This window comes from Acinonyx jubatus, chromosome C2 (genome assembly GCF_027475565.1).
Source record: "Acinonyx jubatus isolate Ajub_Pintada_27869175 chromosome C2, VMU_Ajub_asm_v1.0, whole genome shotgun sequence".
In the NCBI taxonomy this organism is placed as follows: domain Eukaryota; kingdom Metazoa; phylum Chordata; class Mammalia; order Carnivora; family Felidae; genus Acinonyx; species Acinonyx jubatus.
The window spans coordinates 66,869,074-66,897,063 of NC_069384.1; the positions used below are offsets into that span (position 1 = coordinate 66,869,074).

The 27,990-nt window shown below is 39.0% G+C and overlaps 1 protein-coding gene across 1 annotated transcript; it reads left to right on the top strand.

Moving 5' to 3' along the window:
- The first annotated feature begins 165 nt into the window (after positions 1-165).
- On the top strand, positions 166-27,944 carry FAM162A (family with sequence similarity 162 member A). The gene is made up of 5 exons (XM_027060988.2): positions 166-355; positions 18,756-18,878; positions 21,238-21,346; positions 24,317-24,425; positions 26,839-27,944. The coding sequence occupies exons 1-5, from the start codon at positions 322-324 to the stop codon at positions 26,929-26,931; spliced, it is 468 nt and encodes a 155-aa protein (XP_026916789.1). The 5' UTR covers positions 166-321; the 3' UTR covers positions 26,932-27,944.
- The last annotated feature ends 46 nt before the right edge of the window (positions 27,945-27,990 follow it).

A 27,990-nucleotide genomic window follows, 5' to 3' on the forward strand; every position in this document is an offset into this window, starting at 1 on the left:
CAAAGCCCTCTAACACCCAGACTCCTTTACAAAAGCTTTCTTAAAGTCGCGTCGCGGAGGCGGCACCGTTTGAGGGAGAACCGGGCGCTTAGCCCGCACATTCCGCGCGTCACGCACGTCCCACACGCTCCGTGCGTCACGCAAGCCCTGCCCACACGCCCCGCGCGTCACGCACGGCCTGCTGGGTCCTCCCTCCAGTCCCACAAGTGCGGTCCGCCAGTACCGCCCACCCCTTTCCTGTTGCGGAGTTTGGTGACATTGAACGGGCCCGCGCGCTGTCACCGCCTGCGAGGCGCAGTCCGGTCGGCGGAGTAGGCGGCCATGGGGAGCCTGCGCAGCCTGCGCTGGGCGGCGGGTGAGACGCGGGTCGGGCTTGGGGAGATTGGGAAGATAGCGTGGCTGCTGGAGATTGAGGAATCCTGCATCTTCCCCCAGGCCTGGTAACTGCTTGACTTCATCACGTACTCCCAAGTTCCTCAGAATCCTACCCAAAGTGATGGGAGAGAGCAAAAGCTGAGAGAGCAACTGTTAAGCAGATAGTTGGAGTTGGCCAGGAATGCCTGGCCATCCGTCCACCCGGCTCCCACTAACTTAAAGAGCCCTTGCTCCCCGTTCTTTTATCGCCCCGCCCCATCCCCTGTCTCCTCTGAGCTCAGTTCTTAAGGCACCTGCCATCCCTAGAGACCCCCCCCCCCCCATTTGCTTGATTGATTCAGGTTTCCACCCTAACCTCTCCCGTCCATAACTCTACTTGAGTCTGTCACCATCTCAAGAGTTTATCTCTGCTCTCAGGGAAAACCTCGAGTCTCGGTTTCCTACCCACTTAGTGTCTGATGAGAAAGGGGATTTAAGGTTTAACAGAGTAATAGTAATTGTTTTTCTAAAATGGGAGATACGTTTCTTTTAAACAGTTCTACAGTGAAGTACTTTGGATTTCTTGGGGGAAAGTGTTATGCAGAATCTGCAGTTTATTTTTCTAGTAGACATTTGTGTAATGGGTATTTGGAGTCAGAGCTTAATTTGTCTCCTTGGGGAACTACCAGAGCTTGGGGAACTACTTTGCTTAGTAGTGGCCGAGAAATCAGAAAGTTTGCCTCTTGACACTTTTCCAGGCACCAGGGCAAACCACTTTTGTTCACCTTTATGAGCTTTGGTAAGATGTGATGATTGATTTTTTTTTTCCTTGGTAGCAAATTACTAAAAAGCTGTCTATTTCAAATTTTAAAGGAAGAATCACCCCAAACTTGCCTATTGAAATAATGTACATTACAAATGTAAATGAAGAAATGTAAAAAAAGAAAAAAACAAAAAAAACCCCTTTCTATGGCTTCTTTTGTGTTCCAATGGAGAATGGACTGGAAAACATGTCTCAAGCTAGAGAATATTATACACTTCTTTTAAAATAAACACTCCCTCCACTAAAAGAGATTGATTGCCTTAATTTGTTCAGCTTCGTTGAACTAATTTACCTAAAATCTTTTGTGTACACCCTGTTGACCTGTTAGCTGTTACAAGGTAAGTGAAAGAATATTTACTCTGTAAAAAAACTAAAATAGCTGAGTTAAAGAGACTTTGACTACATAGGAACGAAGACTAAAGGTTTATAAGTAGTTTATCTTCCTGTCTTGAAGATATATTTATGCATTATAAAGATTCAAAAGCCTCTCTGCAGACTTTGGATATTCAAGATCTTCAGTATTGGGCAATCAATCAAAACAAAATTCCTTGAGCTAAAAAGAACAACTTACTTTATTCCAGATAGATCCACTAAGAATGTTACATGAAGAACTCTTTCCAAAGGGTCTTTGAATGTCTGATGTTTTGTGAGCAACTCTAAGTGATCTACCTTTTCACCCACTTGTGCCCATTTTATAGCTAAATACTCTGACATACATTATTTTACTTGAATGATTTCTTATAGTATCCTTCTTAGGTAAGTCTTATCATTCATTCTCCAATGTACAAGTGAATGAACATAGGTCAGATGGTTAAATGAGTTGTCCAAGATCATTTAGCCATAAAACGTTAGAACTGGGAGATGAGTAAGTGCCTTCTAATTCAGGAACTTGTGCTCTTTGCTTCATTCAAGCTGCTTATATAAGATATGTGTGTGCTGTATATGTGTTTGTCATGACTAACTGGGCCTCTCTCTCTTTTTTTTTTTTAACGTTTATTCATTTTTGAGAGACAGAGAGACAGAGTGCAAGCAGGGGTGAGGCAGAGAGAGAGGGAGACACAGGATCTGAAACAGGATCCAGGCTCTGAGCTGTCAGCACAGAGACCGACACAGGACTCAAACTCATGAACTGTGAGATCATGACCTGAGCCGAAGTCATACACTCAACCCACTGAGCCACCCAGGTGCCCCATCTCTCTCTCCTTTTTTTAAATGTTTGTTTATTTATTTTGAGAGAGCGCAAGCAGGGCAGGGTCAGAGAGAGGGGGAGAGAGAATCCCAAGCTGGCTCTGCATTCAGCACAGGGGTCCTAACGTGGGGCTTGATCTTATGACCAGGAGATCATGACCTGAACTGAAATCAAGAGTCAGACTGAGCCACCTAGGCGCCCCTAATTGGGTCTCTTTAACGTGAAATGGAAGTGTCATGAAATGCAGATTTACTTGGGAAATGGAAGCACACATTCATGTGCAAATGGATTTTCAGTAAGAAGACTGATTTATCAGGCAGCCTTAACCAAAGGAATGGCAGATCATATAGAAACATAATCTAGGCATGCTTCACTTACCCAGAATATTATTTGGAATAAGATACTCTAGGTGAGTGAAATTTCAAATAACCAAAGCTTAATCCTTTAAACGATGGACCTTTGTTTTTAAATGTTTCTGTTGGAAATCTTTGCTGTACTTTCTTAGCAAACAGAATATAGGTTTTTTATGAGCTTGAATTTGTCATTTTGTGGGTGTAGCTGTAGATATAGGTCAGAGTTGTTAACTTGTGGTTCTTGGACCCCTTCTCAGATGAGAGGTCCTGTGAACCTCTGAAATTATATTCATGTTTTTATGACTATATACCTGTTTGGGGAAGAGAGGATCTGTATCTCACATCCATTCCTTAGAGCAATCTGTGCTCTTTAAGTTAAAAGGCACTGATAAAATGATTTGGAACTAAATGACTACTGAACTATACATCTGTAGGTTCCATGGCGGTAAAGACTAAATTGTGTTTACTAATCCTCAGCATTTATCAATGTCCAGCTCATAGTAGACAGGCAATTGATATTCTTTGAATAATTATTTTTAGCTTTTTTAAAAATTAAAAACTTAAAATTAACAATTATTAATTTCTGCAGAATAATTATTAGGTCAAAGGAATGGAATGGCCTTACAAGAATGTTTCTTCACACCTTCAGAAAAATTTTGTTGTCCTACACTTCTTTGACTTTTCAACAGATTTTAAAATGATTTTATCATTATCATTGTTATACCAATACAGTGGACCATGGAGCCTCCTTGTCAGTTTAACTGACATTCTGCAGCATTAGAATCAAGAGATAACTTAGAGGTCATGAAGTGTAGCCCCCTAATTTTACAGATGAGGAAAGTTAAGGCCTCAGAAGGAAACTGAGTTGACCCCAGAAAAGTCATACAGGTGCAAACCTGGGACATAACCAATATCTCCTGGCTCCCATTCCGATTTCATTTCCAGTACATTCTGCGCCTTCATTGTTCGTTTTGTTTGTTCTTGCTAACCAACCCTAAATGAATACATGCCCATTTTTAGTGCTCTTTGGCTTTGCTTATCACACACTCCAGGTGTTGCCAACAGGTTTTTATTGAGCACACATTATATGCCCTGTACACTCTGAAAACTCTAAAGTGAGTGGGCTCCCTCTCTTGGTAGGGCTGCAGTTTATTACAATGAACAAATACACCTATATAATACATCTGGAGAGCTTATGTAGTACGGTATATATTAAGTTCTAGACTGCAGAAAAGATTTTAAGTGCTGCCATGGTGTCATGGAGCCAGTTCCTGTTGGTTTTGTGCACATTGCTTCCCAATTTCACAATTAGTCATGTTACATTGGTAGCTTGAAATCTGCTGTGGTCAGGGTTATTGGCAAACACTACAAATCAGGGATTTTCTCCACTGACCTCCCCCCATGACCCAGCGTACCACTGGCTTTAAGAAAGGAATAGATGTATAGGTTAAGATTATCTACTGAAGGCTCCATTGAAACCGAACGGGAGACAGACAAGAGCAAAGATGGGAGCAGTAATGAGTCTGGAGAGGTTGTGGGAGGAGAAAGGGTAGTAAGAAGAAAGGATTACCTTGGATTTCAGTCAGGAAGTAATAGGAAAGGTATGGCCTTTTGAGTGTTTTGAACTACATGCATTTGGGCAGAAAGGAAGCCTTTATGCGGAAGTTGCCAAAGAAGCATTTTTGGAAAATTACATTGGCTGCTACATACGTGAATAGCTACTGCTTGTGAAGATATTACAGAAATCTATGTGTGAGGTGATGATGAAAATGATAAAAAATAAGTGAATATATATATATATATATATATATATATATATATATATGAAGTGTTTTGAAGAAATTAGTATAGCTCTGTGAAACAGGATTATTTAAGGAAGACTGAAGTTTTGTCGGGGGGGGGGGTTAATAATTTTTTTTTTAATGTTTGTTTGAAAGGAGGGAGGACAGAGGATCCCAAGCAGCCTCCATGCTAACAGCAGCAAGCCCGATACGGGGCTCAAATTCACAAATGGTGAGATCATGACCTAAGCTGAAGTCTGCTCAATCAACTGAGCCACCCAGGCGCCCCAAAACTAAAGTTTTTGAGTGTGGAGGACTGTAGGAGTGTTGCGCCATTGTCAGAAATAAAGTTAAGAAGGGATACTGCTGTGGCAGAGAGGGTCATGAATTATTGAGGGGTAGGTGACATTGAGTTGTAGGTAAATGGATCTCCCAGTCAAAGACTAGGGGACAAAGGAGGGAGTCCTCCCTGAGACAGACAAATGCAGGAGAGAGGCAAAGACCGAATCTTGGAGCCCTGACATAGTATAAGTAATAGGAAGTGGTAAAGAGGACATTAAAGAAGGTACATCATAGAGGTCAGAGATGAAGGGAGAGAATATAACAGTATAAGGTAAGAAGGGTCAGAGGTCTTGTAGAAGGCTGAGATTAGTAGAGTCAAATGGCCACAAAGATGGGAAGAATAGAATCAAATGAACTAATGGTGAGATTCTAAAAACATTCATGGGACCAGAGGGAAATCACTAATGTTAGAGCAATTTTAGTAAAATGAGCGGGGGAAGAAACATTATAGTAAAATGTGTGGGTGGTGAGACCAAGGTGGTAAATTAAATACATGCCACTTATTCAGTCATTTGAACTATGAAAGGAAGGAGGTTAGTTTTTTATTTATAGGAACTGTTGAGAACAAGTGATTGTTTTGTCTAAGATAGTGTACCCTCAGTGCCACTGTGGTATAATGAGACCAGAGTTCTCATCAGCTACCAGTAAAGTGTAAATCAGTTCTGCCTTTCTGGAAAGCAGTTGTTCTGGTCTTAAAAGCGTTCCTATTCTCTAACCCTGCACTACCAGGATTCTACATAAGAAAATAATCAGAAATGCCATCAAAGATTTGTGTAGAAAACTGCTCATTTTTGTAATAGTGAAATTGGGAAACAAATCCGGCCAACGGAATGATTGAATTCAGGTTATATCCATGGGTTGGATGTTATATAGCCACCAAAGGTATTTTTTAATTAATCTCTTGGAAAAGTGTTTTGACATATGCAAGATATAGTATTTGATTATGAAAATTGTATATGTTATATATAAACATAGGAAGATGCCTGGGAAGAAATACACCAAGTTGTTATCCCTGGAAGATGTGATTTTAGGTGTTTTTATTTTTTCATCATACTTTTTTTTAAGCTTCCAAATTTTCTATAATGAGCAAGTGTTACTTCTCTAAAGTTTATTTCTTTTAAAGCAGGGAGACATTTGGCAGGAAAAGGGCAGAGGGAAGAATCTAGAGGTGGTGAGATAAGTTTGGGACAACATGTCTCAGTAAGAGGGATCACAGATGGAATGCTTCACTAGTTTAGAGTGAAGGAAGGCCTAGTGTTCTTATAGGCCTGCAGAGAAGGACAAAAAAACAGATGGAGAAGTAGGGAATCTGTTTCTGTCACAAAGTGGATTTAGGTCAACAGCTAAGACCAAGAGAGTTGCAAATAGCCATTATTGGGTAGATGGGAGGATACCAAATTATGGCCCCATCTCACTAAAGTTTGGCCACCAGATACATAGAATTGTAAAGAGTTTTTTCCTGTAGTTTCCTCCCCACTTAAAAACTGGCCAGGTTTCAAAAACACCAAAAAACAAACAAACAAAAAAACTGGCCCATTTCCAAAGGCTTATTTATAAATCTATTTTTGAACTCTAAAATTTTTTTCCCATAGAAGCAATGTTACAAAGGGTGACTAGGGTTCTAGTCAGCCCACCAAAGTTCATAATGTCGATCTCTCTTGCCATTTTTCCTCCCTAGTATTTTTTCCATCTCTTAGGTACTCTCCATTAGGACGTATAGCTGTCTTATTTCTTCACACAAACCACTTGAACTACAGTGTTGTGACATAACCTAAAAGGAAGGTCCCATATCTATGTCTTCCTACTCCTGCTTCCTTTGCCCCTACTTTTTCCTCACCCCTGGCCTGTCCTGCATTCTGCACTCAGATTTACTGTATAAAATCACCATTGTTACTGTTGTTTTCCTGCTGAAAGCTTTTCTGCCTATTTCCCAAATCCTTTTGGGCGTTTGGCAAACAAAAGGACTCTCACTGTGGGGGAGCATGGATAGGCACAGTATCCAGAGCCAGAATGAGTTAGGCCCGTGACATCACTTAAATTCCAAGCCCTAGAACATCAGCATGGACCTCATTAAGAAGGCAGGTAGGTTTGTGAGCGATGGGAGCCTGGAAGGGAGATTCCGAAGTCTATGTCGCATACTTTTGTAAAATCTGAAAGCTGGGCATATAACTCTACAGGGATTCCAGACTTTTGATGTAATGAGTTACATATTACTGATGTGCAGAAGTCAGAAGTAAATCAGAGCTTCTTTTCAGCAAATTAGCCGTTGAAAAGAGGAATTTTGAACTCTGCCAGAGTTACGTATTAAGCTCTGGAGGTGCCCTGGTCATTCATGTAACCTGTGTTCGACAGGGACTCTGGCTGATTGTGTTGAAGAACAGCAATTCTCAAACGTGGTAGCACATTAGAATCACATAGATAATTTAAAAAAATATTGATGCCAGAGTCCTGCTCCCAGACACTGGGATTTCATTGGATGGCTCTGCATTTTTTTTTTAAAGCTACTCTGGTGATTGTTGTATGCAAAATTTGAAATTCACTTTTGTAGAGCATGGCTTCTTAAACTTCAGTATGCATAAGCATGACTTAGAGGGCTTATTAAAACATTTTTCTAGGCCATACTCCAGGAGATTCTGAAGGTTTGGGGTGAGGTCTGCGAATTTGTTCTACTATGAAGCTCCTAGCTGAGGCTGAGTAAATAGTACTGTTTTAGACTTTAGAATATGTGGTATTCATTTCCATGTGTTTGGCACACAGTAAGTACTCATCAACTGTGGAATGAATGTGGGTATCTGTTTGCTTCTTGAAATTTAATGTTCATATGAATCGCTTGGATATCTCATTAAAAATGCAGGCTCCCTGGGGCGCCTGGGTGGCTCAGTCGGTTAAGCCTCCGACTTCGGCTCAGGTCATGATCTCGCGGTCCGTGAGTTCGAGCCCCGCGTCGGGCTCTGTGCTGACTGCTCAGAGCCTGGAGCCTGTTTCAGATTCTGTGTCTCCCTCTCTCTCTGACCCTCCCCTGTTCATGCTCTGTCTCTCTGTCTCAAAAATAAATAAACGTTAAAAAAAAAAATTTAAAAGAAAAAAAAATATAGGCTCCCACGGGCACCTGGGTGGTTCAGACAGTTGAGCGTCTGACTCTTGATTTTAGCTGAGGTCATGATCTTAGGGTGGTGGGATCACACCAGGCTCCCACCTGAGGCTCTGCTGAGTGTGAAGCCTGCTTGAGATTTGGGATTGTCTCTCTCTTTCTGTCTCTGCTCCTCTACCCTGCCTGCACGCACGCACGCACGCTCTCTCTCTCTCTCTCTTAAAAAAAAAAAAAAAAATACTGACTCAGATTCTGTAGGTCTGGGTAGGAGCTGAGAATTTGCATTTATTCTAACAAGTTCCCAGGCGATGTCAACTATTCTTGAAAATAGCAAGGTGTGACAGGATATATACCAACATGTATAATTTTCTCATCTCATTTCCATCAGCGTACATTAGTCACATGACCTTCATCTACACATTTTAAGTCTATCCTGAATTGGGCACATTTCCTACTCCATTCCCTTCTTTCTCTGTCCCATTCCAAAAGCATATTGGAGTGCAAGTGAGAATGACATTTTTATAGAGATAACATCAAATTTTTGCTACTTTTAAAAATATTAAATATCAAGTAAATATAAAATATTCATAAAACCCATATAGAGTAAAAACAAGATATAATTAATACCCAAGTACCCATGTTTTAAGAAACATTTTTATTTTGGAATAATTTTAATTTACAGAAAAGTTGCAGAGATAGTTCTGTATACCTCTCACCCAGTTGCCCCTAATTTTAACATCTTCCATAACTATACTACATATGTCAAAACTAAGAAATTAGCATTGGTATATTACTATCAACTAAAGGACAGACTTTATTCGGGTCTCACCAGCTATTCTATTGATGTCCCATTTTCTGTTCCAGGATGCCACAACATGACATAGTTGTCAATGTCTCCTTAGTCTCTTCTGGTCTGTGACAGTTTCACATTCTTTGGTTTTCATGATCTTGATAGTTTTGAAGAAGACTGGTCAGGTATTTCGTAGAATATGTCTCAATTTGGGTTTGTTTGATGCTCACTTAGGGTGAGAGTAGGGTTATGGGTTTGAGGAAAGAATAACTAGCAGAGGTCAAGTGCCCTTTTTGTTACATCATATTAGACGATACCCACATGATTTACGATTTTAACCTTGACCAGTTTGTTTCTTCCTTGTAAAGTTACTGTTTTTCCCTTCCCATTCTCTGTTCTTTGGAAACAAGTCACCAAGTCCAACTCACACTTTTCCACAAGGAGAAAGGAATCCCAGAGGGAAGAATATCTACATGTATTTGGGATTTTTCTGTAAGGAAGATTTGTCCCTTCTCCCTTGTTTATTATTCAGCTATTTTTTATATCCATATGGATGCATATATTTTATACCTTAAGTTATATAATCTATTACTACATTATTTTGTTGTTCAAATTATTCCAAGTTAGGTTCTATCCGATCAACTCCTGTGTCCCTTTACATGCCCCGATCTAAAAACATCCTTGTGTTTTTTGAATACTTCCTTATTTTCTGGCACTGCAGGGTATTCCAGCCTAGAGTCAGCCATTCTTCTCCAAGGAGCCCTAGTTCCTTTGACTGGATAATGATATTTAGAAATCCAGATCTGGGCACTGAGTGTGCTTGTTCCTACTGAAGTATCACTGATTCCATGCCCTCCTACCGGGTAGAGCTAGGAAATACATGTATGTATAGTAACCCATGTGTATACACAGACACTTAGGATTTTTTTAATGTTTATTTATTTTGAGAGAGCCTGCATTCTTGAGTGGGGGAGGGGCAGAGAGAGAGGGAGAGAGAGAATTCTAAGCAGAATCCAAGCTGTCAGTGCAGAGCCCGACATGGGGCTCGATCCCACAAACCATGAGATCATGACCTCAGCTGAAATCAAGAGCTGAATGTTCAACCAACTAAGCCACCTAGGTGCCCCTGTGTTTATATCTTTTGTCTATTATCTCTCTATATACATAAAAATATATGTGAAATATAAATATATTTATATACTTCAATAAATATCTGTATAAACCTGTAGGAGTTAATACTGAATTCTCTGACTGATCCAGCACCACATTCATTCTAGCCTTCTACCCTTGCTTTTGGAACTTCTTTCTCTGGATTCTTATTATGTACCATTTATTTACTTACTTATTTATAAAGTTTATTTATTGTGAGGGGGGGGAGGGACAGAGAGAGAAGGAGAGAGAATCCCAAGCAGGCTCCATGTTATCAGCATAGAGCCCGATGCGGGGCTCAAACTCACAAACGGTGAGATCATGACCTGAGCCAAAATCAAGTCAGATGCTTAACCAACTGAGCCACCCAGGCACCCCCATTACCTACCATTTATTTACTTATTTGTTCAATCCTACTATACTTGTAAAGTAGTTTCAGGATTATTAATCCATGCTCCTGTAAGAAACAAATTTGCCAACTAGAGTACAGTGTTTATGTATAGTTCTTTTTATCTTTGGTACAGTTTCCAGCCACAACAATGTTTTCCAAAGTTACTCATGTCAGCTTCTTTTTCCCCCACCTTGAAGGTTGTGAAGTTAGGTCATGTCATATGTTTCTAATAGTTTGGCGCATTTGTCACAGCCTGAATTCCATCCTTGGATTCTCCCAACATCCTGGTTGATGTTTTAAAATTTGCATATGTTAAAAGCTCTTTGTGATGTATAGTTTTATGGATTTTGACAAATGCCATGATTTTATTTTTAAGCAGATGATTAGCAGACTTCATAGTTAGCAACATACTTGCAACACGCTTAGCAACTGATTTTCATACAGGTTATAAGACACTAAATTAGATATCTTCTAAAAGTCTCTTCCTCTCCCAGCAGTCATTGAACCTCCATTTATCATGTCTAATGTCACATCAGTGATGATTCACTCCAGGAGTGTCTTGAAAGATTCTGAGAAAAAAGGATCCCTACCTCTCTGCACTGTCTATCATGAGGTTGGAAAGGCATTTTATGGAAAGGAGGGGAAAACGAGGCAAAAGCCAATACTTGAACCAGCCTCATCCCAGCTGACCAACTATAGCTTCCAGCTCCTAGTAAAACCTCTGAGGTACTAGTTTTCAAATTGTGAGCCCCCAGAATAACAGTAGCAGCATCACTTGGGAAATTGTTAGAAATGGGAATTCTCAGACCTCTCATACTGAATCAAAAACTCTGAAACTGGGGTCCAGTAATCTGTTAGAAGTCCTCTGGGTGATTCTGATGCATACTAAAGTTTGAGAACCTCCACTCTAGGTTAACCAGCCATTTGTCAGTCACATCCTCAGAGGCGGCAGGGAGGATTCATCTCGACTTCCTGCTAGGGCCCCAGGGATGCAGAACTGGTCAGCCAGGGGTAGGCTGCAAGTGCAACCAGAGGGTTAAAGGGCCGTATTTCTTTTGGTTTGTATGTTTGTTTTTAATTGTAATTCACCAGAGGATGGAAAATTTCTGGCTTGGATGTCTGTAGGGCAATATATTTTATCTCTTTGAGACAGAAAAGGAAGAAAAGACATCTTAATGATACTAAAACTTTTTTATGCTTTTGTTTTTTGTAATTGCAGAATAACAAATCACGTAAGTACTTCATAATTTTCTTTAGTGATTTCAGTTTTAATTTTTTTTACATTTGTTATTTCTAATGTGTAAAATATCATATTTGCATATGTTTTGAACAGCATTTATACTTTAGAGAGGTAAAAATTACTGGCATCCAGTATGAAGTTGTAGTAAGAAAAAGCTGGGAGATATTTTCTGATCCAGGTAAACTTCTCATGCCTTCAAGTGACTTTTTCACCACCAGCTCCACTTCAAATCTTACTCCCCTTACTCCATTCCAGCCACACTGGCCTCCTCGTTGTGGTTCCTAGAACCACTATAGGGCCTTTGCTCTTAAATTGTTTCTGTTTGGAATATCCTGCCACTTGATATCTGCATAGCTAGCTCCCTTACTTCCTTCAAAAGTGGCATTCTCAAAGAGAGCTTACCTTAGTAGTCTATCTAAGATCTCACACACTCCATTCCAAGCACATAAGCGCCTCACTTTATGTCCTGTCCCCAGTGTTCATTTTTTTCTCTCTTGGCATTTATTGTCTAACAATGTATGTGCATATACTTTCTGTCCAGTAGAATGCAAGTTTTATTAGCATCTATTTTTTTATCTCTTTTATATGATGTCTATAACAATGCCTGATACATAGTAGGTACTCAGTTATTATTTGTTGAATGAGTATCTCCAAACATGGATTTATCTGACTGGTAGTAAGTAGGTGTACCTGTTACCATTTTTTGCCTTATCATCATTACCCAAACTAAGCTGAGAGTTACCTTGTCTTCTATTCTGCTAAACTGCCTCTGTTCTAATTAAGAGGGATGGGGGAGAGCAATACCTAAGGAAATAATTTGTTTCCTGTGGACCTTGTAGCTCACTGCCAGTTAACCTTGTTCCTATCTGTCTCAGTGCCTTCCAGAAGGGAATGGGGCAGGATGCTGTGAGATGGGGCCTTGTAGGTCACATTAAACAAGGGGTCCTCTGGGGAAGATGAAAAAGTCCTGGAGATGGATGTTGGTGATGGTAACACAATGGTGTGAATGTACTTAATGCCACAGAACTGTACACTTAAAAGTGGTAAAAATAGTAAACTTTTATTATGTATATTTTAGCACAGTTTTTTTTATTTTTAAAACCCCAAACACAGTGGGCCTGAAAGTGTAGTTTCAAATCAGCAGTAGCACCTTCACCTAAGAACTTGTAAGAAATGCAGATTCCCAGCCTCCACCCCAGAACTATTGATTTGGAAACTGAAGGTACGTGTCCCCAGTGCTTTGCGTTTAAACAAGCCATTCAGGTAGTTCTGGTGCACGCTGAGGTTTGAGAATCACAGCATTATGTAATTTTGTTTTAATCCCGAGAGCTATGAAAAACTATTGAAAAGTTTTATAGAATATTTTCATTCATAAAATTAGCATAAAATGGTCAGAAATTCTGACCACTTTAGGGGTAAAATTGAAAAGTGCTATGGAAATGTTTTGAAAATTATTGTTTTAAGTAGTACTTCAAAAAAAAACCTTAAAATTTAGAGTGCCTGCTATATTTCAAGCATCTTGCCAAATGCTGTCACATTTGTTTTTCCATTTGCAGTAAATACTACATTATCCGCATTTAAAATGAGGAAAGATGTGGAAATCAATTATACTGTAATTTATCTACTTTCCTTATGGTGCACACTTACTGCCACTAGGTGGCACTGGTGGGGTGGTTACCCAGACCTGGGCAAGGCCTTCTGGGATTACAGAATTAGAAAATGAAAAAATGCATACCCTTATGAAAGAAATTAGCAAATAACCACAAATCTTTACATAAACATAGGTCCCAATTTCTGGTACATAAGAGGACCTCTGAAAATCCACTCCTATATATAAAAACTATGAAAACACCACCAAAAATTCTTAAGATCAACTTTTTCAGAACTCTAGAAAATAACCAGAGGCTTGTGGTAGTCTGAGTAGTATTTATCCAAGAAAAATGACTTAATCATGGTAAGAATAGCAACCTTTATAATAGTTTTAACAGTTTCCTTTGTCCTGTCAGCTTCACAGTGGCCTTGAAAACCAGTAGCCTGTCAATCACAGTAGCTAATGAAAACCAGGAGTTCTAGCAGGCACTGAAGAAGGCAGAATGGATTTGGAGCGCCCTAAAATCCACAACCCCTGAGAATTGTTACTCTTGGCTTGTCTGGAACTTCCCTGGAAACACCCATTCACTGGGCTTGCCTTTTTTTCACCCAACTCAGCTAATTCAGTGGGAACAGTTTCTCCCTCACCCACCCTAGAGCATGTTGCAACAGGCACACAGAGCCCTTTGGCAAAGTCTGGCAAACTTCTTGGTGGCAGGCATTTAAGGATGTCTGTTCAGCGATTAGGTGGCCACTAAGCTAACACAGAACATAGATAGAATACAAGGGAATATAGATTAGTGGAATTGAATTGAGAGTCTACTAATAAACCCTCACATTTATGCTCAATTTTTTCTATATTGTGCCAAAATAATTCAACAGGGGAACGAATGCTTTTTTCAACCAATGATGCTGGGAAAACTGGATATTCATTCACCTGCAAAAGAATGGAGTTGGACCCCTTCCACACACAGCATACCTGTATTAACTCCAAATGGATCAGGCCTAAATGTTAAAACTTAAAACGATAACATTCTTAGACAACAGCGTAGGAGTAAGCTTTTGTGACCTTTATATGACACCAAAGTCTCAAGCAACAAAAGAAAAAAAAAGGATAAGTTGGACTTCATCAAAATTTGAAACTTCTGTATTAAAAGGACATCATCAGGATGGTGAAAAGACAACCCATGAAATGGAGGAAAATATTTGCAAGTCATACATCAGACAACACAACTCAATAATAAAAATACAACCCAATTAAGAAATGAGCAAAGAAGCTGAATAAACATTTCCCCAAGGACATATACAATTAGCCAACAAGCAAGTAAAGAGATTCTCATCGTCATTACCCAGTAGAGAAATACAAATCAAAATCACAACGAGATGCCACTTCACACCCACTAAGATGGCTTTTATTAAAAAACATAAATGTGGACTAGGAGGTGGAGAAATTGGAACCCTCAAACATTGCTGATGGAAATGTAAAATGTGACCACTTGGAAAACAGTTCCTCAAACGATTAAACAGAGTTACCGTATGACCCAGCAATTTCACCTTAGTATATGCCCCAAAGAAATGAAAATGTTTGTTCAAAAAGTGCATAATTTTCCATGTCAGCATTCTTCATAATAGCCAAAAAGTGGAAACCACTTAAATGTCCATTGACTATAAACAAAGTCTAGGGTATCCATACAATGGAATAAAATTTGTCCGTAAAAAAAAAAAAAAAAACAAATACTACAGCATGGATGATGAACCTTGAAAACATGCTGAGTGAAAGAAGCCATTCATAAAAGGCCACATATTACATGATTCTATTTATAAAAAACATCAAAAATTTTCCATATTTCCAGAATATGCAAATCCATAGAGATGGAAAGTAGATTAGTGGTTTCCAAGGGTTGGAAGGAGGAAGAAACAGAGTGACTTAATGGATCTGGCATTTCTTTCTAGGATGATGAAAATTTTCTAGAATTAGATGGTAGTGATCAGTACACAACTTTGTGAATAAGCTAAAAACCATGATACTGTACACTTTAAAAGGATTAGTTTTATGATAATGGAGTTATGTATCAAGTGTTATTTTAAAAATCTTTACACAAATAAACATATACCCATTTAAGTCTATAGTAATATCTTTTAAATTGTTACATTTATTTTTTTTAATGTTTATTTATTTTGGGGGAGAGAGAGAGGGAGAGAATCCCAAGCAGGCTCCATGCTGTGAGTGTGGAGCCTGATGCAGGGCTCATTCTCACAAATCACGAGATCATGACCTGAGCTGAACCAAGAGTTGGATGCTTAACTGTTGATCTCAGCTAAGGTCATGATTTCACGGTTTGTGAGTCTGAGCCCTGAGTCAGGCTCTGCACTGACAGTGTGGAATCTGCTTGGGACTATCTCTCCCTCCCTCTGCCCTTCCCTAGCTTGCTCTATCTTTCTCTCTTTCTCAAAAATAAATAAATAGGGGCGGCCTGGGTGGCTCAGTCAGTTAAGCATCCAACTTTGGCTCAGGTCATGATCTCGTAGGTCGTGGGTTGAAGCCACGTGCCAGGTTCTATGCTGACAGCTCAGAGCATGGAGGCTGTTTTGGATTCTGTGTCTCCCTCTCTCTCTGCCTCTCCCCCGCTTGTGCTCTCTCTCTTTCTCTGTCTCTTTCTCTCTCAAAAATAAATACACATTAAAAAAATTTTAAAGATTTTTAAACATAATAATAAACTTTTTAAAGTTTTTTTAACGTAAGAGAAAAAAATAAATCGTGGTTCTAGTCAGCTTTGGGGAAAAAAAACCGTATTTTACTCCTATTCCCTCTCTTGCCTCCCCCTTATTGCTCCAACTCTGAAGCTACAAAGACATCCAAGTAGGAGTTTGGAACTACAAAGGTACAGACAGACTGTCTACTAACAAATAGATCTTAAAAACTACTTGAAGTTTCCTATGAGCTTTTATCCACAAAGCTGTGAGGGAACATTTTGGTTGCATTAAAGACAAGTTTTAGGCATTACTTTTTTGTCACCCAGAGCATCACAGAGTGCCAGGATACTAGTAAATTTATCACTGGTGTCTTTCCAACTTTCTTTTCTGTTCCATTGTACTTCATAGTGCTCCCCTTTTTCCATGTTCTAGGACCCTAGGGGTCTTCTGATTCTGAATCCTATCAGCCCCGGTCTCTCTTGTACTGTGACCCCCATACTCAGAATCACTCCCCTTTCTTCTCTCACTCATCAAAAGTATTTCTGGCTTTTTCTGCTTTGAATTCTGATTTATTTATGGGGCACCTGGGTGGCTCAGTCGGTTAAGCGTCTGACTTCAGCTCAGGTCATGATCTCACAGTTCATGAGTTCGAGCCCCGCGTCAGGCTCTGTGCTGACATCTCGGATCCTGGAGCCTGCTTCGGATTCTGTGTCTCCCTCTCTCTTTGCCCCTCCACTGCTCATGCTCTGTCTCTCAAAAATAAATAAAAACACTAAAAAAAAAAAAAAAAAGAATTCTGATTATGATTGATTTAAAAATTTCATGTTAAGGCTAAAGGTGAAAATGGCTAACCAAAACTAAATTTTTAGGCATACATTTGTTTTAGGAATGAATGTATTTCCTAGTTTTGTTAACTGAGAAGGCATGGAAACAATGACAAACCCAGTAATACTTCCTCTTTAAAAACCATAGCACCCTGAAGGAATGTCTGATTCTAAATCAGAGACAGGAAGCATTCAAAACAAATCTGGAGCATCATGTCCGAAAGTAGGGAAGCTATCAATGATTACTGAGCACATGTTGAAAGTACTCAGGAGCCAATTTGAAAGGGTCCCTAGTGGCTAAAAATGGGAATATCTGAGCATCAAAAAGAAAAATGACTGAAATGGGCTGGGGTACATAATGTGTTAAAATGCAAGCGTTCCTTATGTTATTTTTAAACAAAAGGTCGCCTGTGGAGGCTGCAAGGAAAACAGTTCATCAATTTGAAACTGGCAAATGGAAAGAATCAAGCATTCATTCCACATTTCCTGTGGACTTTTACCTTAGAATAATCCAGTAATTCATGTAGAATATGACCGTTTTATATTCTATAATGAAACAATAGATCTAGGTAACAATCATCAATGTCTGATAAAAACATTAAATGAAAGATTGATGGAGAACTTTATAAGGGATGAGTCAGACTGATAGCATCTACTGATAAATCTTAACAAAATAAAATTGATATATGCCTCTTGATAAGATACAGTAGGAAGAACACAGTACCACCTATGGCATATTATTCCTAAAAATTCTAACTTAAATCTGATGAAGCCTCAAAAATCTGTTTACGAGGAAAAAGAATTAGAAGAATATGTTAAACAACACCATGGGGATACAATCAGCAAAATCTGAAATGAGGGAAATTCTATAGAATTAATGATGTAGTTTCTTCAACAAATGATAAGGCAGGGGACCTATACAGGACACATCAACCATATTCAATGTACACTTATTTAGAATAAATCAACTATTAAAAAAATGAGCCCATTGGGGAAATATAATATTTGATCATAATATGCTAAGATCAAGGAAATATTTTTTAGTTGAGCTAATGGTATTCTGGATAATGATTTTGAAAAGTTGCTGTTGTGAGATACATACTGAAGTATTCATAGGTGAACTAATAGGATGTTTAGGATTTGCTCTAAAATAATTCATTAGGAAGTAGGGAGGGGTGTTCAGATGAAACTATTTATTGGCCATGTGTTGATAATTGTTGACACTGGGTGGTGAGTGCATGGAGATTTATAGTACTGATCTCTAAGTGTGCTTAGAATTTAGATTTTAAAATTAGCTATATATATAATATAGCTTTATACATTTTTTAATATAGAGTTTAAAAACTTCACACAATTACTATACCTGAAGTTGATTTCCAGTTGGGGAATTATGGCTTAGGCAAAACAAGGCTTTCTAGAGCCCCTTGCTGGCCATTGCAGCCCCCTACCCAGAGTATACCAGAGTCGTAGTGGCAATTTGGCATCTTGGTTTATCACTTGTGAGAGGTTCTAATCTTTACCTAAATAACTCAGTGCTGTAATATGTAATATTTCCATCAGGAGCATTGTTATGACAAAATACGTGTGAGAAGTACTTTTATAAACAGCTGATAAAATGTTTATATTACAAATTGCTAATTTCCTGATGAGCAAAACATGTATATTTTAAAACAGCACCAAGGATCACACTTTAAATATATGTATCTTATATATACATATATATACGTATACATATATACGTATATATATATATATACACGTATATATGTATACGTATATATATATATATGTATGAGCCTGGGTGGCTCAGTCAGTTAAGCATCCGATTTCGGCTCAGGTCATGATCTCACGGTTTGTGAGTTCAAACCCCACATCAGGCTCTGTGCTGACAGCTCAGAGCCTTGAGCCTGTTTGGCATTCTTGCCTCCCTCTCTGCCCCTCCCCCACTCACACTTTTTCTCTCTCTCTCTCAAAAGTAAATAAACATTAAAAAAATTAAATATATGTATCTTACATGCACAGTAGTATATTCACTTTTTAAATGAGTTAATTTTTATAAATGAAATATAAACCTTGTAGGTATTTCCTATTTTGAGACACCATTAGATTTTCTTTCTCTGAAACATTTTCCTGTCTTTTTCTAGGAAGCTATTTTAGGTTATTTGAAAGAGATGCTTCCTCATCTCTAAGACTTACCAGAAGCTCTGATTTGAAGAGAATAAATGGATTTTGCACCAAACCACAAGAAAGTCCAAAAGCTCCACCCTGTAAGTATGTATTCGTTTTTCCAGTTATAGAAGCTCCTGATGAATGGAACAACTTGGAATCAAAACAACCTAAAAGACAAGTCATCGCAGGGTTGTCATACCCTGTCCTATAGTTGAGGCCTCCCCAAATTGTACTGTTATTGGCTCACATGTAGCAATGCTTTCTTCCTTTTCCTCACTTGTCACTTTCATCTCTTATTTCCGGGATTAGATTGGAGCTTTTTGTTGGAGAATGGATGCACCAAAGTAAATAGTGATCTAGAAGTTATCTTTTAGGAACCCCAAAGATGAACCACATTAGGAAATGATGTTTGGGATACAATATAACTAGCACCAGCCTCTGGCTTGGGCATTAATTTCAGCCATCAGTACTCCTATTCTTACCCTTGTCACTGTCACTACTGTGGAAACAAGGAGCATAATATATAAACTGTAGGGTCCCACAAGCTATTTGCTTGTTCCTTCTTCATGGGTGTACGCTCAGGTCAGGCAGGTCTTGGTGAATGGAAAAGAACTATCTTCAAAGAATAGTTATCAGGAGCTTAAAAATGTTTATATCCTTCAACCTGCTGTTTCACTTCTGGGTATCTATCCTCAGGAATAACCCCAAATGTGGAAAATCTCTGAGTGTAAAGATGTTCCCATTTTTATAATAGGAAAATGAGAACTAAATCTAAATGTCAAATAATCTGGGAATGATTAATTATGTATGTTAGATGTACTTGATGAGATTGTACGGCTGTTGGAAATGGTGCTTGTAAATACCATGTACTGGCATGGAAAATGTTTGTCATTATGTCCATGAACAAATAGGATACAAAATTTTATATCGTGTTTAAGCACATCATGATATACATATAAATGACACACACACACACAGGGATAAGACTTAGGAAACACTACCAAAGTAAAAATATAGTGATTATGCTACAACAGGAGAATTAGGGATAGTTTTTATCTTCTACTTTTATATCTATACTTTCCAAATTATCTTTAATGTACTTACAATGGAAAGAAAGCAAAAAAACAACTATAGAGTTGTGCCAAGTGCTGGGAGAGTTAAAAAATAAAACTACAGCAATGCCATTTCTATACTTCTACACCTCTTTTCTCACCTTTGGTTCTTTATGGATTTTTTTTCCTACTGACTTCCCACTTCCCTTTGCTGTTGCCTTCTGGTTAAGTGAGAGAGGCATAGCATGACGATGTGGCAGTGGGAAGGAGTATGAAGGAGTAGGTAACAGTCAAGGAGATGGTCTGTCTGTGAGAGATGTAGGCAGCACGTGGAAGTTAAATGAGATTATCTCTGAAGGTCCCTTCTAACCCTAACATTTTGTGATTCCCTAACTTTTTCTGCTCCTTATCTTCAATGACTTCTCCTTTTATTTTATTTATTTATTTTTTTGAAAGACTTTCTCTTACAGTCTGTGGTTGTGTGCCTTTCTTGTTCATCCGCCTCCTTGGCCACTTCATTTTCGTCTGCTGCCTCTTTCTCCTGGACAGTCTCTTGGGTCTTAATCATCTTCACTGGCTCTCCCTTTGCACTGATGATTATCTCTGCTTTTGACTTAATTCATGAAACCTATTCAGATGTTGTAAATTTAGACCCAATAGGTAGATATAAAATGGTATCCATGCTTTTTCCTCTCCTAACTGGTTCTTTTCAGTCTCCTGATTTTGGTTAACAGTACTATTGTTGTCTTGCTCATTCACATTTGAGGCTATTTGATTCCTTCCTTGTCTTAATCAGTCTCCAAATTCTTTCAGTCATCTTCAGATTGACTTTTTTGTCTCTCTTCTCACTGTTCCAACTCGAGTTCGGACCATATCACCGCACTGTTGTATTACAAGGTCCTGTTTGGACTTGTTGCCCACTCTATCCTATCCTTCCTTTTTCTCTTCCATCTATTATGCAGATTAATCTTTTAAAACATTAACTTCTTCCTTGCTTCAAAGTTCCCAAATCAGGTTTAAAAAGCTTAGCCTGGCATTCAGGATCTTTGATAATCTTATTTTACCTTATAACCTTGTTCTTTTTCTACTGAAGTCAAATAAGCTTCTCTTTGTTCCCTTCTTAGTTCATCTTTATCTTTATATACTTGCTTATGGTGTTCTTTCAACTTTCAATGGCTAGGAAATAATGCTTTTATTTTACCTCAGCCTTCACAGATTTTTGAATCTCATTTGACAAATGCGGCATCCTAAGAAATTCCATTCAAACAAAGCTCTAATTCGCTTGAGGTTTCTCAATGGTTCTGTTTAGTGGATAGCTAAAAAGCACGAATAGCACTTTTTAATTGCTAAATTTGAGAGTCATAACCTCAAATAAGTAAGATGTCTTGTCTTGTTTTTTTCATAGACACTTACAGCCACAGAGTGCCATTACACAAACCTACACATTGGGAGAGGAAGATCCTGATATGGTCAGGTCGCTTCAAAAAGGAAGATGAAATCCCAGAGACTGTCTCGTGAGTGCTGAACTTAGGGGTTGTAAGCAGCTTTTATTTCTCACTGATCCATTTCAAAGGAAAAACAGTTCCTTTGAGTCCCTATTGAAAACTTTTCAGCCAAATCCTAGAACAGTCTTAACTTCTCTAAATGTTTCCTCTTTGGCAAGTACCTGCAATAAAAACAGTGCTGGAAAATCCATGCCTTCTCATTGATATGTTATGTTGCACCTAGTGGAGAGCTGTCAAGTACTCAAAAGTCAACTGATTGATTTCCTCTCCTAGCTACAGAAATCTGACTAAGCAGTGATGTTCACTGTTTTTAGCTTGTTTTTAATCTAGGTATATCAGTTAGGTATCACTGACAATAATTATATTCTATAAAATCCACCCAAGTATTCAACCAAAGGCATAACAGTATTTAAGAGCAACATATTCTCTTTCTGGGATCCCGGAAAGCGTGCTTCCTATCACCAACTTTCTTAAACCCAGCTGTGGCTGAGATCTTGGGACTTTTTCAGAGTCTGGAGATAAGTATAGATTCCTCTGACTCAGGGTTTCTCAATCCCCGTGCTATCGACATTTTGGGCCAGATAATCCTTTGTTGTCGGAGGCTGTTGTGTACATGATAGGATGTTTAGCAGCATCCTTGCTTGGTCATCCTCCAGATGCCAGTGGCACTTAGTTGTAACAATGAAAAATGTCTCCAGACATTGCCAAACGTCCCCTGGGGGGACAAAACAAAACAAAACGAAACCCTGGTTGAGAACCACTGCTCCAGCCTCCTGATGTTAAAGACCCTGATTGGTTTGCATCTCAGCCAAGAGAGATTGTGAGAAGTAGATGCCATCTCCCCTGTGGGACATCATCATCTTTACTGATAGGGAGTTGGGAAAAAAGCTCTTAGATGTTCCCTTCTAGCAAGAAACTATTCCTGGAACTTCTGGTTTTGGGTTCCAAGGCATGATTTTAAAATATCTGAGTTCATTCAGGGTATCTTTTCCCAGGAAGAGAAGTCTTACTTGCTTTTTGTTTACAATGGCTTTAACAGAGCCGTTCTACTTCTGTCTGTCAAATTAAATAGTACATTATTTTCACTAAAATTACTTCAGCAGGAAAGCCCTGGTCCTTCTTAGCTAAGATGACAGTGTACTCTCCTGGGAAATAAGAGCAAGTTGGAAATAAGAATGATGTTAAGTTCCTGCCTGTGTCTTAATTTCTTCCTGAATATTCCAGCAGAAAACAAGCTGGTGTATACCCATGGCCCTAATAGGTGCTGTGTAGACTTTGCCATGGAACACCTTCAGTCTGCCTTGCCGGTGGTTCCAAGATCCCTCTTAAGCCCAAAGTACTACCTAGTGAGTCACCATAGAATGCTCTTCTCTGGGCCTGAGCAAGGGTTCATCCTTGTGCTGGTAGTTCTGAACAGGCACTGCCCACTCTGATTGCTTCTGTGGGATGGAGGGCAACCTCATGGCCTTATTTAAATGCATTTTACTCTTTTAATGTAAAATATTTTGAATGAAAAATTCTTGTAATGAAAAGTAAAATATGTTTCTTTTCATGAGTATCGCAGCACTTTAGATTGGCATATCCATGCCAATTCACATAAAATATTGTCAGCATGGGTAGTTAGTTTGTGGTTGGTGAGCTCTCAGATGCTCTTAACAGAGCAATTCACTGTCCTTAGCAGTTGTCCCTGGTTCCTCCCACTGCCCTGCAGGCCCAGTTTCAGTGCCTAGAGAACTCCCTTCACACTGCCACCTCACTGGGTCCCAGCTCTTATATCACAGTGTGTATGCTTTCAGGGTTCTGCCTCCTGCAATGCCTGGACGCTGTGCCTCCTTCCAAGCATTTCTAAAGTATTTTTTTCCTCCTGATTTCAAAAGTAATGTGTATTAAAAATCTGGGGGGAAAAAGAGAGGAAGGAAGGAAGTTAGCACTCCCATCCCATCATCTGGAGATAATCACTTCCTATCTACATCCCTACTGAGTAGGCCATTGCTCTCTCTGGGGCCCATTTGGACTCTTCATACGCTGCCCTGAGTATCTACCAGGCTCATGTAATAGAACTGCAACTCACTGCCTCCATACAGAATCACAAAGGTGGAATGGCCTTCTCTTTAGACTCTTCCTTGTTAGGCGTCTTAGTTTTCACACAAGAATGATAATCCAACCCTCAGTGTTCTGTTAAGGCACATGGGTCTGTATTCAGTGGACAGGTTCAAAGACGTACTTGCCAAAGAGCGCAGTCTCAAGTTCACTGTCATGCAATTTTAGCAAAACATTAGTTAAAAGGTAAACATTAAGGAAGCATTGCGTAAAGGATCTTTCTCTGTTGCACATATTGTCTAGAATCTATTCCTGGTTCTAAATCTAAGTATTAGAAGTATTAGATTTAGATTATTAAATCTGTTCCTGGTTCAAGGCAGAAAGCAAAAACTTGGGTATAAAGAGCGCATTGTTTAACTCTCTCCCATGTTTGTTTTCTGTCTGAATTGTGATTCATGTTGAAACATATGAAACTCATGAAGCTCATTGCAGTATTTGTTGTCAGGATGTTGTTCAGACAATCATTATATCACATAGCATCTTCTTAAGAACCCCAGGGAGAAATATCTTCTGGTTTCACTTTTAGCATTGGCTGCTAATGTGAAACTTGAAAGCCAAAATTGGAGACGAGCATAGCAAGCATAGGTTAATACATTTTGCCCCTTTTTATTCCCCCTTTGTTCCTGGATCCACTTTCTGTCTTCACACTTTTTTTCTTTAAGTTTGCGCTATCTTGTTGGATTTTATATGTAAATTTAAAATGAGTTATGAAAACTCCCCATCCTCCCCCAAATCCTACAAGATTTCCAGGTCTCACATCTTTTTTATGTTTATGGGTACCACTCCACTTTTGACTTGTCAGACGTAGAGCTTATTTCCTACTGGCAACTTCAGAAAGAGAAATGTTAACTGTCTGTCATGATCTCATTGTATTGCTAGGTTTGAGATGCTTGATGCTGCAAAGAACAGGATCCGGGTAAAGATCAGCTATGTAATGATTGCCCTGACAGTGGCCGGATGTATCTTGATGGTTGTTGAGGGCAAGAAGGTGAGAGTGGACTTCCTCTCTGTCTCTGTTTTCTACAAAGGATCTAGAGGAAATCAGGGGTTGACCCTCATATTTAGTCTCTGCAAAGAGTTGGTTACTTTCTACACGAGAAATGATAAGAAACAAAATAAGACACAGTAGGGACAAACCTGGGATATCCTGTTTGGGGATAAATAGCAAACCCTAACTTTGGCAAAGTGAAGGACTGAATTATTTTTGCATGAAGTAAACAAAAAAAAGTGGTTATCACAGATGTCATAAAAAATTGTGAAACAAGCAAAATGACACTGTTGTATCTAATGATGACACCTACATATCTATAACGCACTCCCGGTACATGGGCTTATTTATCCACACTCTAACTGCCTTAACCCTGGTGAGCATTCTTGTCACCATTCTTTACTTGAAGCTCAGACACACTGGGCCATATGTGTAAGGACCATAGCTCCTAAACAGGTACAAAGGTATTCAAGTCCAGAAATCTCTGTTTTAACGTACATCGTTATTAATAGCTATCATTAATTGAGTATTCACTGTCTTCTAAGCACTTGGCTGTTCTTTCATTTGAACCTCAGAACAGCACAGCGGAATAGATACTATTATTAGCACCTTATTTATAGATGAGGAAACGCGGCTTAGAAAGCTTTGCTCACTTGCCCATCTCCTGAATGGCAGAGCACAGTTTGAATCTAGACCTGTCTAATTGAGGTTGATAGTAAAATTGCTCCCAATTATTGAGTCCTCATTATGTCACAGGTACTATTAAACTCACTGAATCACCACAATGCCCTGAGAACCTAAGCAGTGGTTCTCTTAGTATCCATACTTTATAAAAGAGAAACCTGAAGCTCAGAGCTATTAAATCACTTTCCCAAAGTCACATAGCTAATAAGTGGCAGGATAAAAATGTAGAGCCAACTTTTCAAGTTACCAAACTCATAGTACTATCTTGTGATTAAAATATGTTTTTTTTTATATGCAGCAGGACTGGTCAAACCCTTATTTTAATACTACGTCTAATTTTATATATCACAACTTCCATGTGGAAAGAGATGTCTTATATGTATTATAAAATATTAAAAAGGTTCTTCTGCCAAACCAGTGATAACTGACTTCCTTATCCCCAGTGAGTGCAGAGTAAAAGGAAATGAACATCTGGCTCTCTTCAGACTCTTGGAATGGAAAATACTGACCATTTAGGCTGACCTTATGGGAGCATGAGGGACAAGTGTGCAGGACTAGGTGAAGTTCTTTCCAAGACATCTCTGTTCCTGCCCCACCTCAGTTTTTCTTCTGACTTCCTGTTTGACTTCTCATGCTTAGTTCTCAGATTGAAACGTGCAGAAGCATGTGGACAGGACTTCTGGAATTCTAAGAAGTCTGTATTGGTTTTGTATACTTGATTATAGTAAGCTGAGTCTAAATACTCTAGAAACAAGTTATCCCCTGGGATTTCCTCTAGTGTCATCCTAGGGTATACGCCATGTACTTTAAGAGTTTCTTTTCTCTCCTTTATGTACCAGAAAGCCATTTCATTTGTTTCACATGGAACTATCCACTTCTTAAAAGTTGGTAAATGCTACTGTAGAATGGAGAACTTTTAGACTTAATGCTATATAGAAGAGAGAAGTTAGCCATTGTATGTTCTGTCCTTACCATCAAGGTACCATTCCCATTCTCCTACCCCTTCCCATACCTAATTCTTTACATGTGAAATTACACAGAAGAAAATTCCACCTTATGTATAGGGTGCTAGTTTCACTTATTTGGTATAAAACTTCTGAAACTGGTCAGCTTATGTAAGCTTCACAGGCATGTAATAGGTCACATGGAAGGAAACAAGGGAAGAGAATGGTTGCCTCTCCCCCACTGCTGTTTACTCCCACAGGTTGGAGTAGTGGGATAGATACTGGTGAGAGTCATCAGTCGTAGTATTTAGTAAAGTCTGGGATCTCCAAAGCTAAATATTTTTGGTAAAAGAGGAGTAAGGAGTTTGAAGGGTATGAAAATACACAAATGAGTTAGGATAGGAGAAATGGTAGCAACAAAAAAAAGTGAAAGGAAAGAAAAGATAGAAATGGAAACAAAAAGGTATTAATACTAAAGAGAGAAAAAAGGGAAAAAGATAAGGGAATTAATTATAAGGGAAGAAGCTAGATTTACAGAAACATGCCAGAAAGACAGAGAAGGTAGAGGTGCAGATTTCTCTCATGCTTGACTGGATGGGCTACTGTACTGTGAAGCGTTAGAGGAAGCAGAAGGCACAGGGAGGATGTGTCTGTGCCCAATGTGCACACAGCAGACCATTGTGGGCATGCCCTGCCACAGTTAATCTATTGACATGAGTGCAGGGTAATGACATCCTCCCCAAACCCACACAAATAATCACTTGTTCAAATCTGTCTCACTTTAGGCTGTCAGAAGAAACGAGTCTTTAACAAGCCTGAACTTGGAAAAGAAAGCTCGCCTGAGAGAGGAAGCAGCTATGAAGGCCAGAACAGAGTAGCAGAGGTATCCATGTTGGCTGGCTTTTGAAAATGCAGGAATAATGTTGCAGCAATTAGCCTGTTATTAAGAAGAATATGGTATGAGGATCTGTTTCATGAAAGTATGGTTTACACAGACATAAATTTCTGCTGTAGTGGTACAAATAAATTTCCTTAAAAAAATGACCTGTCTATATTTTTGTGGCTTTGATCCAGGTTAAATGCAGCCTTTCACCTTTTTGGAGAAAAATCGGGCAAGTTATTTAAACTTTAATATTAACTCTTCTTTAGAGAGATGCCATATCTTACTTTAATTTTCATTACGAAAGTGATTTCTCTACAGAAGCCAAAATGGCTTCTAGTTCTGTATTTCTCGCTCATGTGTACTCATTTCTAGAGGGATAAGGAAAGCCAGCTCAGTATACTGCCCAGGGGCATCTTGGAGAGCTAACCTCCCCAAATATCATGGTGCTTCTGAGAGCCCTGGGAAGCAGCTAGATCACACTCTGCCATCTTCAGGCATGTTATTAGAGGCTTGTAGGAGAGCAGTCTTGGAAAAGGTCCTGGGAAGGTGATGAGAATGGTCTGGTCATGAGTTTCTGAGGACTCTGAAATCCCAGCACCATAAAGTTGCTTTGGGGCAAGCAGTCACCTCTTCTGCTGCATGGCTTAGAATTCACAATTGGTACTTTTCCTTTTGCCTTTACACTAAATTTCTCAATTACGAAAATCTATCAAATGCATATTCTTATTTATTAGTGTTGAAAGATAAGCATGTGCATCCAGGATGTATTTCATTTACACTTTACGATGCCAGCTGTCTCATATTTAGGTATGGATGCTGGTATTTCATATATTCTCACGTTTCATAGTATTAATGGATGACATGAATGACAAGTCCTCACAGCCATCCCAACCTGCTAGTTGTCTCTAGAGGATTGTAACAGAAAGTAATATATGCAGCTGTATTGGAACTTGATTTAATAAAATACTAAGTAAAATGTAATGCACCAAATATAATTTCATGATCTGATGATGTCTGTTGATCTACTTTATTTTAGAATAATTTGACCTTAATG